At 44.1% G+C, this 11497-nt stretch overlaps 1 protein-coding gene across 2 annotated transcripts in view; it reads right to left on the bottom strand.

Moving 5' to 3' along the window:
- Nucleotides 1–7022: 7022 nt before the first annotated feature.
- The window catches only part of scn1b.L (sodium channel, voltage gated, type I beta subunit L homeolog), a 28584-nt gene continuing 24109 nt past the window's right edge, over nucleotides 7023–11497 (bottom strand). For both annotated transcript variants that reach the window (XM_018226609.2, XM_018226608.2), the window contains exons 5-7: nucleotides 11183–11324; nucleotides 10630–10729; nucleotides 7023–9091 (exon numbers count right to left, since the gene is read on the bottom strand). In XM_018226609.2, the coding sequence (XP_018082098.1) occupies nucleotides 10663–10729; nucleotides 11183–11324 (209 nt within the window). In that variant the 3' untranslated portion in view covers nucleotides 7023–9091; nucleotides 10630–10662. The remainder of the gene's footprint in view (nucleotides 9092–10629; nucleotides 10730–11182; nucleotides 11325–11497) is intronic.

Here is an 11497-nt window from a genome sequence, read left to right as displayed (position 1 = left end):
TTCTTCCTGTTACAGTTAGTGTTGTAGTATTTCTGGTCAGGTGATCTCTGAGGCAGCGCAGATAGAGTCACGAAATGGTGGTTCAAGGCAAGAGATGTAAAAGGGCAATATTTATGTAAATATATATTCCAGTTTGGTAAGATTCTTTAATATGTCATTCAATTTGATATAAACTATCTGTTGCTTAAGTGTTCATTTTGGGGGTATAGTTTTCCTTTAAGTGAGAAACTTTGTTTCTTTTTCTGGCTGTTCAGTGCAGAGAAAAGAGGGACTTTCCAGTGCAAATGAGGGACTGCGGGTTGAGCTGTCAAAAGAGGGACTGTCCCTCCGAAAAAGGGACAGTTGGGAGGTATGCACTAGTTGCAGGTGGGAAGGGACAGACCAGGGTTGCCAGGTTGGAGGTTTTCCAGGCAATTTGGGCTACTAAATTAAAGCCCAGGCGGGTTTTGAAAGTACAAACTAGCCAAGGTCCGGATTTGGGTTTCTTTTTTGGGCCTTTGGCTGGTTTGTACTGTGGAAACCAGCCAAAGTTTTTTCTTGCCATTATGTGCCAAGTTGGCGTTTCCCAATGCATGTTGGGTAATAGGGTTGCCACCTTTCCCTGTGGCTCCAGCCGGACAGGGGGTGGTCCCGTGACGTCAGTGGGCGTTCCCGTGACGTCAGTGGGCGTTCCCGTGACGTCAGTGGCGTTCCCGTGACGTCAGTGGGCGTTCCCGTGACGTCACGGGGCGGAGCTATGACGTCGCGATCGCCGATTGGCCGATCGCGGCGTCAATCAAGCTAATCCCGCCCGGTTTTCCTTATTTGGAAAACCGGGCAGGAAGCATTGAACCGGGCAGCCCTTCAAAATACCGGGCTGTCCGGTTCAAAACCGGACAGGTGGCAACCCTATTGGGTAATGTCGTTTTGTTTAGCAATTTGCCAACTTTAACATAAAACTACAATCCCCAGCATGCAATGGGACTGACTTGTGTAGAAGTGGCGAGTTACCAGATGTTGGGCTCTGTAGCCCAGTCGACTTTCCCATTCTCACATTTTCCAGTGACTTTCCTCGATTTCAGACAATTTTGGGGGCAAAGATCTGCTGGTCATCAAAATGTCTAGAGGTTGAGCTGTTTTACCAATATTTATTGAAATAGTATATGTAATAGGGACTTATGGGACCCCTATACCTCCAGGGCCCCCTTTGTAGATACGCCCCTGGTGACAGGCAAATCTGTCCAATTTTTCTTCATGGGAAAATATGTGAAACCATGAAAAAATGTAAAAAGGCATATTTTCACAAATTCATTTATTTTTTAGATTTTTTTTTTTCACTGCACGTATTGTGTTATTTTTGGGCTACTGTTGGCTGTTTTTGAAAATTAGACTTGGCCCCTGGGGCTGACGAGAGCGAGAGAAGGGCACCCTCAGGGAAGGTTTACGAAGAGAAATATCCTGCCAAGAGATGGAGAAGGACATGGAAGGGGGAGCAAAGGGGAAGGCAGCAGGGTGTTTCATATAGAACAGTGATCCCCAACCAGTGGCTCCTGAGGAACATGCTGTGCCCCAAGTTCCAACTCATTGGATGTTGCTCCCAGTGGCCTCAGAGCAGGTGATTATTATTGATTTTCAGGGTTTGGTATAAAAACAAGGTGTAGTGCCAAACAGAGTCTCTTGTAGTCTGGAGATCCACAAGAGAGTCTACTAATAACCAATCACAGCCCTTATTTGGCATCTCCTGGGACTTTTTTCATGCTTGTGCTAGAGTCATGCGCGGAACCAATTTCTAAGACCCGAACCACAACCAGTTTATTTACCCACTTTGATCCCAGACCTGCAACTGCCTTATCCGCAACCCAACCTGCTGACCACCAGGGGTGCCAAGTTTAAGTTTCAAAACCACAGTCAAAAACACAGGCACACATCTCTCAATTTCATCAAAAAGGGACACAATATATAATGGACGTACACACACATATGACATACATTCACACTTGAATTTAGCCAGTTGCAACTCTGAGCAGAGCACGCATTACACAGGACTCTCAGATGTCCTCAAACCAGTCCCCCATACAGTCTCTTGGTTTGTACTGCACAGATACTTCACACACTTTCATCCACTTCATGATGTTACAAAGGCATAGTGAGGGGTAGTACTTATGGGTGAATTTGTCCCCAGCACTAAGGGATATTTACAGTGGTCCCTTAAGGTGGCCGTACATTATAAGATATGGTTGCCAAACGAGCGGTTCTTAACCCGTTATGCCCACTAACGGCTGGGCGATATCGGGTGAATCTGAACGTTCGGATCACAATGCTACGAATGGGCGCCGATTGGTCGCAGGACCGCATCAACTAGCCGATGGCAGTCCTGGATCATTAAAATACTCAAACTTGACCGATGGATATCTGCCCGATTTTTGACCTGATATTGATCGAGACGACCTGTCGGGAGCCCCCACACATGGACAGATAAGCTGCCGAATCGGTCTAAAGGACTGATATCGGCAGCTTTAATCTTCCCGTGTATGGCCACCTTTACTCCAGGAATTTCCTTTTCCTGACTTGAGTCCCTATACTGATGGGTGACACCGCAGGGGACTAATCCTTTTGGCCTCATTGGAGCCTCTGTCTGCTCTACTAACTACTCTGATCCTGTTTCTGAATCCATGAGTGAGCTACTATAGATCTTTCCTCACACTTTCTACTCCTACTGAGCCTACCTCCACCTCAGACCTTTGTGGTACCAACCACTCATTCCAGTAAGTGGGGTCCAAAGACACTATGCACATGACAACAACCCTGGCTAAGTACAGAAGTACCAGGGAAATACTCTGAACTGGAAAGGGAAACAGCACCCCCTATTGTCTCTGAAACTGGCCCAACTGTTAGCTGTGGCCTTTCTGTTGGCTGATGGTGATCAAAACCTTTATCCTCAAACACAAATGTAACTTTCATCTCATTGCTTTCTTCCAGCTGTCATCTCACCAATCAGCCCTCTATCCCATCTAATCAGTCAGAACTCCCCCTAACTTATTAGGATCAATAATCAGAAACCAACCAATCATTGACTGATTCTGCCCTGGGGTCAAATTCACATTTTCACTAAAGGTGGCCATACACGGGCCGATAAAAGCTGCCGACAGACCGTGTCGGCAGCTTATTGGCCCGTGTATGGGCCCCCCCGATGGGCTTCACCGATCGAGATCTGGCCGAAAGTCGGCCAGATCTCGATTGGATGGGACAAAAAATCCCGTCGGATCGCAGCCGCATCTAATCGTTGATGCGGTCCCGCGATCCGACCGCCCGTTACGACCCTAGGGCCCACAATCGGATCAGCCCGATATTGAGGTGGGCATATAGGAGGGAGATCCGCTTGTTTGGCGACATCACCAAACGAGCGGATCTCTCCATGTATGGCCACCTTGAGTCTCATTCTAGATTTTTATCTGGGGCAGAGTGCACCATTCCGCCATTTATGCCTTTTAAAGGAGAACTAAACCCTAAAAATGAATGTAGCTAAAAATGCAATTTTTTTATATACTGAACTTATTGCACTAGTGTAAAGCTTCAGCTTCTCAATAGCAGCAATGATCGAGGGTCACCATCTGGGAAAGTGTCTGTGACACTCACATGCTCAGTGGGCTCTGATTGGCTGTTGAGAAGCTAAGCTTAGGGCTCGTCACTAATTATCCAGCAGAAAATGAGCTTCCCTGGCTGTAATATAAGCTGATGCTACAGGTTTGCTGATTATTCAATTCTGATGCTAATTGCACTGGTTTCTGTGCTGCCATGTAGTAATTATCTGTATTAATTACTAATCAGCCTTATATTGTGACATTTCTATTCTATGTGTACTGTATATTGTGAGTGGCTCCCTAAGCTCAGTAAGTGACAGCAGCACAGAGCATGTGCAGTGAAGCAGCAGAAAAGAAGATGGGGAGCTACTGGGGCATCTTTGGAGACACAGATCTTTACTGCTAAAGGGCTGTGGTTGCCTTGGGCTGGTACAGTAGCACAAAACATCATGTACAACATTTCTACCTACTTCTTTAGTTAGGCTTTAGTTCTCCTTTAAAGGGGTTGTTCACCTTTAAATTAACTGTTAGTATGACGTAGAGAGTGATATTCTGAGACAATTTGCAATTGGTTTTTATTTTTTATTATTTGTGGTTTTTGAGTTATTTAGCTTTTTATTCAGCAGCTCTCCAGTTTGCAATTTCTGCCTGGTTGCTAGGGTCCAAATTCCCCTAGGAACCATGCATTGATTTGAATAAAAGACTGGAATATGACTAGGAGAGGCCTGAATAAAAAGATGAGGAATAAAAAGTAGCAATAAATGTGTTGCCTTACAGAGCATTTGTTTTTTAGATGGGGTCAGTGACCCTCTATACGAAAGCTGGAAAGAGTCAGAAGACAAAGGCAAATAATTATAGTAACTATAAGAAAGGAAGAATGAAGGCCAATTAAAAAGTTGCTTAGATGTAGCCATTCAATAACATACTAAATGTTAACTGAAAGGTGGACTTCTCCTTTAATGCTCTTGCATGTCTGTCCAGGGTTGTAGTAAATGTCCTCCAAGTTCTCCTTCCTCTATAGTAACAGCCCTGGCTTTGGCCTAGTCCCAAACTGACTCAGGATTTATTCTTCCCTAGTTTTTCCATGCAATACCCATGATCTCCCCAGTGATGAAGAAGCGCATTCTCATAACCGCCGGAATCCATTATTAATCAAATAGATGTTAAAATAAAGGGAAAATCAGACAGGTTTCAGTGGTGTGACATTTTTATTGTCTTTCATTCAAACAAAATCATTTTGTCCCAAAAAAAAAAAAAATAAAACCACACAGTCCCCTCCGAAAAACAAAAAATTGGCTTATATAAAAGGGAAAAAAATACAATGCACAGCAGACAGGAAAGGTTTAAAAATTGCATTTTTACAGGGTAGATTATCAGGAAGTGTTTTGAAAGGGAGGGGGGTGAGAACAGACGGACAGACATATTTAACGCCTTCATTCCCAGCATGAAATCTGCACAAGCGCCCGCTGGTTCAGGAAGGGTTAAGAGGCAGGCACAATATTAGACAGTAAAAGCTGCAGCCATAGCTGTTACAGTAGATTCCAGCATGCATCGTACTTAATTTCGGCTACTCAGTAGCCCTACTAAATGATATGCTACGGAGGAAGTTTATTCAAGCATGGCGCCTTCTCTAGTAGGCCTCCTGCTGGCCAGTGTGGGTACTACAACCTGCTCTACAACCAGACTGGCGGGTGCAATAGAGTCGGGGGTAAAAAGTCATGAAGCCTTTTGGGTTCTGGCTGCACTACATGTATCAGTAGTCAGAAAATGTGAAGCGATACAAGAAGCTGGCAATCCGTGTCGGTTTGACCACCGCTGCACTTAAAGCCCTGTAAACTGAGGACGGTAGTGATGTGCGGGTCGGGGTTTTACCGACCCTATCCCGCCGGCCTTCAGCCCACACTTCCGGGTTTCTTTTATAGACCCGCCGATGATGTCACAAAAAGGGCGGGGAGAGCAGGTGCGCGGCTATAAAGCCGGAAGTCGGCATTTGAAGCAGGCCTGCCCGCCAACCGCGAAGAGCAGTGGGAGGTCGACCCCAACCCGCGTCTGACCCTACAAGTTAGGGACCCTAACCTGCCCCTCTATTTAAAGACCCATGTCCCCCTTGTGGTGACATCACGAAAAGGGCGGGGCAGGTGCGAGCTTATAAATTCAGGGGCCGGAAGCTGTCATTGTGAGGTTGTGGGTGGGGAGAGCGGAAGGGAGCGCTCAATCTGAACAGGTCAGACTGGGCCGGCCGGACACCGGGAAAAAACTATTGGCCCCAGCACTCATGGGCCCCCGCCGGCCCAGACCTGCCCCCCGGATGACCAGCATGTTGCACACACCAGGGGTCTAGAGGTTGGGAGGTTCCCCCCGGGGACTGCCAGGAGGGCCCTACATTATGCATCCCTGTTGGAGCCCCAAGGCTCCAGTCCAACTCTGAACCTGAATATTTTTTGTGAAACCCACCCAACCCGGTGGTAAACTCGCGGGTTTCGGGCCGGCCCACACATCACTAGTCTGAATGACATCAGGGTTGGAAGGTGGGACACCTATGTTCCTCCCTCTGCCCGCCCCTCAGGAATACAGAGCTGCCATTGGAAAGTTACTTAGAATGACATTTTCTTTCATTACATGAAAAAAAATGGGTGAAATTCCCCTTTAATAACACTGGTTGTTGCTATATGTTATATACTCTGGGTTCATACACACAAATATTGCATAGACATGCATACAAATAAAATACAATTTACCCACATAATTTACTCATGCCACAAACACAAGTGATGGAGCCTTAAGGGGCAACTACTCCGCCCTTGAGTCCGTAGCATGAGTAAATGAGACGCTCAGAAGCAGCAAATTAAAGGAGCACTTTTGCAATTTACACAGTCAGAAAATTAAGTTAGTGAGAAGAGGAAAAGTCTTGTGACGTTGCTGTGCTTAGACCGACGAAACTTCAGATGCCTTTTCTCTGCTCACTAACTTCATTTTCAGAGAAGAGCGACATCATAAGACTTTCCTCTTCTCACTCACTTTTTTGCTGACTGGCCGAAGAACCACACAAAACAGCTGTTTCGGTGGCCAAAAATAGACGTTGCTCTTATTATGCAGTCTATGAAGAATGCCTGAGGCTATTGGTGGGATAATGGCTACCTTACTGTAATTTATAAAGAAAAATAGGTTAATTCTCACAGTCTGAAACTAAATTACAATAGGGGCTGCATTATCCCATGAATGTTATATATGTACAGTATATATCAACTACTGCCAACCTAACAGAACAAAATGAATTAAGAAGAGATCCATATGTGTTTTAAGGTAAATTAAGCCTAACGAACCTTAAGGCATTCTTTCATATAACACAGTGATACATAAATGAGCAGGTGTGGATACTATATTCAAGCCCTGTGTATGTATGTATATATATATATATATACTGTATATATATATATATATATATATATATATATATATCTCAAACACAAGAAGCCATGAATATCCTTAAAAATTTTTGCTTTACAGTGCTTAGTGATGTCATCAGTTATAATCTGTGTCATACGTCACATGACTCAATGGAACGTATATATTATACATTGTATATAAGTAATGTAAACTCTTGTGAAATATGAGGTCACCCTGAAACCTCGGAGGGGTTCCATGACCATATGAAAGCACGACTGAACGCCTCATTAATAATAATAATATCCTTATATTTTATGGGGATACAGTATTCTTCATATAAATAAGGCTACGACCTTCATCAGGATTGGGCCCTGGTTTTCTAGAAGACCATTGTTTTTCTGACTATTACTGAAAAGGAAACCCTCAAACTAAAATTAAGGTAAAATTGCTTTTCTTTTGAAACAGCCTGCTGCCTATTTTGAACGCATTTGGTGGAAAATTAAGTCATTGAGAAGCGGTAAAGACTGGGGATGCACCAAATCCGGCTTTCGGACGCTTTTACCCTTCCCGTTCCTAATTTACATATGCAAATTAGGACTCGGTTCGGTATTCGGCTGAATCTTTCATGAAGGATTCTGGGGTTTGGCCGAATCCCAAATAGTGGATTTGGTACATCCCTACTTCTCACTAACTTCATTTTCTTTCAAAATAAACAGCAGGTTGCACTGTTGTTTCAGATTCATTATATGAGCAGTGTACAAAGTGCTAATGTCTTGAAAACCAGAAAAAAACATAGATTGCAAATCTAAGGAATCTTGCTTATATTTATTTATTTATATTTTTCCTTTGCGCTAATAAAGCGTGTTTTTTTTTGGTATTACGATTGATTTTTCACATGACCTGCGTTACTACTCTGTTTCTAGAATGGGATTTACATATATATATATATTTGTGCCAATCCATTATATCAATAGAATAATTCTAAACTGAATCACCTCTGGTTACAAACTGACAACACTTGACTGCATCTCCGCCAGGAAGCCCCAATTGCACAGAATATTTATACTCATAGATCGATCGACTGTATAAAGAGCAGAATTATTGTCAGGAGACCGGGGGAAGGAATTTTTCCGGCCACCCATCAGTTTCCTCTATAGTTTACACAATATAATACAGCATGCTGAACAGGAAGTGATAAGTGCGCCTGAAAAGTCCTTCCCCCCAGCAATCTTGTGTAGTATTCTGTCATACAGTTCAATGGATCGATCTTTAACGAGGCTAATTACACAGCGGAACTGCTTGTCATGATTAACCCTTTGAACGCCAGACCCATTGTCTTTTGCTTGTCTCATTCCTCTGGCCGGCATGAAGAGCCTTCTAGAGAGGGACGGCCGGTTCAAATCTTCCTCATTCAATCATACATATTATAATCTAAATTACCTCTTTTTTTTTTAATTATTCTGTATTAAAAAATAAATAACATGCTTTTTAAAAAAAATGTCCTCGTTGAACCCCTTTTCCCCCCCTCCAGAGCTTCCCCCATAAAGGGCAGGAGGGAGGTTATTAAAAGAGAAGCAAATCCTATCAGGCAACGGTAGCCCAGTTCCAGAGAAGATCTGTCCCTGCGGTGGTGGCTACAGGCAGGGGAATTAACTCCTTTGGTGCCAGGCAAGTCTGAAACATGTTGTTGGGCAGTGCAGTAAATAACATTGACGTATGTTTTCATGGAAGAAAGAAAAAGCCTCCAGGGGGAGGATCCATGTTCCACAAAGAGTCACCATCCCCGACCTTCCAGAAGAAACGAATGGGGCAAATTCTTGCTGAACCAGCAAACAAAAACTGCAACTGTAGAAAGCAAAAGAAAACCTAATGGGCGGCCACATCCTGTTCTGATTTGGCCTGGAAGCCTCATTAACCCCTTCCTTGCCGGAATGTTGAAAAGAAGGGGGTTCAGAAGGCTCAGCATAAAGTATCCCCAAGGCGAGGCTTTGGTGAACAAATCGGTGAGTGATGTTGAAAGCAATAACATGCACCTGGATTGGGAGTGAAAGGGGAAGGGGTTCGGCTCATCTTTGAGGTTTTGACCCGTTACAGTTTTTTCGGCCGACCTCGCCAGGTTCCACTCGCTTCACTCGCTCACCCAGCTGGAGAGAGAATAGGGACACAAAGTTCAAGCAGGTGCATTGGGGTAAACAATAGAAATGATGAGCGAGAATGAGTTGATGGGGTGGAGCCATCCAATTGGGGAAGTGATGACCTCACTAGTGTTAGGTGTAGGGATGCACCGAATCCACTATTTTGGATTCTGCCGAATCCTTTGTGAAAGATTTGTCCAAATACCGATCCGAACCCTAAATTGCATATGCAAATCAGTGAGGGCGAGAGAAAATGAGAATGTGCGGCTAAAAATTTTTTTACTTCCTTGTTTTGTGATGAAAAGTCAAACCGAAACCTGGATTCAGTGCATCCCTAGTTAGGTGACCCCACCTATGGTGTACGTAAACAATAGAAATGCAAAACTAGAACGACTTGATGGGGTGAAAGCATCCAATAGGGGGAGTGTTTTTGCTGGGATTGAATCATTAGAGAGCTAGGATGACATTACTAGTGTTAGGTGACCCCACCTCTGGTGTATATATAACGAAGTTCAAGCAGGTACATTGGGGTAAACAATAGAAATGCAGAGCAAGAAGGACTTGATGGGGTGGAGTTATCCAATTGGGGGAGTGTTTTTTGCTGGGATAGAATCATTAGAGCGCTAGGATGACCTCAGTAGTGTTAGGTGACCCCACCTCTGGTGTATGTAAGGAAGTTCAAGCAGGTACATTGGGGTAAACAATAGAAATGCGGAGCAAGAAGGACTTGATGGGGTGGAGTTATACAAGTGGGGGAGTGTTTTTTGCTGGGATAGAATCATTAGAGAGCTAAAATGGCCTCACTAGTGTTTGGGTGGTGTGTGTAAAGAATGGGATGAGTCGTACTCTCTAACTTATTACTCAGGGAGTTTGTAGTCCACAGCGTATAAGATCTTGGAGGGGAGTGAGCCTTGGGTTAGAAAGGATAAGCGGCCAGTGTCAGTGAAGTTTGGGTTGTGGTTGGTTTAGAACAGTGATCCCCAACCAGTAGCCCACGAGCAACATGTTGCCCACCAGCCCCTTGGATGTTGCTCCCAGTGGCCTCAAAGCAGGAGCTTATTTTTGAATTTCAGGCTTGAAGGCAAGTTTTAGTTGCAAAAAAACCATATCTACTGCCAAACAGAGTCTCCTGTAGGCTACCAGTCCATATAGGGTTACCAACAGCCAATCACAGCCCTTATTTGATATCCCCAGGGATTTTCTTCATGTCTATGTTGCTCCCCAACTCTTTTTACATTTGAATGTGGCTCACAGGTAAACAAAAATTGGGGAGCCCTGGTTTAGAGGCTGGATATTGGAAGTGAGGCTAGTCTGTGATCAGCCTGTAGATTCATAAAAGACTAGAAATGGGCAGCCCTGGCTTAGGAGCCCAAATGCATAGGCTGAAACTATTGGAAATATGCCCTTTAAGAGCTGTTGCTGGAACGGGTAGCACAGAACCAAGTGTGAGAGGTCAGGACTGTAACCAACTGTCAGGAGCAAATTGCCACTTATCACTATTTCCTTTTGTCTTACGATATAAAGTTTCCAAGAATAAGTGCACTTACCTGGCTATCCTGAGTCACAAGCCAAAGCTTGGGCTATTCCTGAGTCTGCACGCCCAAGCAGTTGTCTTTATTTTCAGCGGTTATTGCTAAATAGTCCGATCTGTGGGAACAACAACATGGTACAAGCAAATCACTGTGAGCCTCCCTGACCAAGGTAAAAAGACTATGAGCAAACTTAGGGGCTGTTCCTGCTGAATTGTGCTTAGTACAGGGAATACTTATGCTGCCATAGTTTTATGGGATCTTTCTGTACAGACTATGAGCAAACTTAGGGGCTGTTCCTGCTGAATTGTGCTTAGTACAGGGAAATACCTTTGCTGCCATAGTTTTATGGGATCTCTCTTTATTATTATTAACATGTATTTATATAGCGCCAACATATTGCACTGTGCAGACTATGAGCAAACTTAGGGACTGTTCCTGCTGAATTGTGCTTAGTACAGGGAATACCTATGCTGCCATAGTTTTATGGGATCTCTCTGTACAGACTATGAGCAAATTTAGGGACTGTTCCTGCTGAATTGTGCCCAAACCCCATGCTTTTCCTACTCACGCATTCTCCGGCACCGTCTCTTCCCCTGCTGCTGCTATCTTCTTATAACAGTACATCATCTCTGCCACCAGCCATATTGTTAAGACCACATTGAGGACGTACATCATAATCTCGGACACTATGGAAGCGATGTCCCGATTGGCTGTAGAAGGAGAAACATAAAGTCCAGTTATTTGTCCGCTAGTGCAACTCATCTCTATGTTACAGGATCAGCATGTCTCTTTGGCTCCTTAAAGGATAAATAAACCTTAAAAATAAATGAATGTAAAATTGACGAGGGGGCTATTCTAAGCACTTTTACAATGTACATTCATT

The sequence above is a fragment of the Xenopus laevis genome, chromosome 7L, assembly GCF_017654675.1.
Source record: "Xenopus laevis strain J_2021 chromosome 7L, Xenopus_laevis_v10.1, whole genome shotgun sequence".
In the NCBI taxonomy this organism is placed as follows: Eukaryota; Metazoa; Chordata; class Amphibia; order Anura; family Pipidae; genus Xenopus; species Xenopus laevis.
This window is presented reverse-complemented; position numbering and strand designations above follow the sequence as displayed.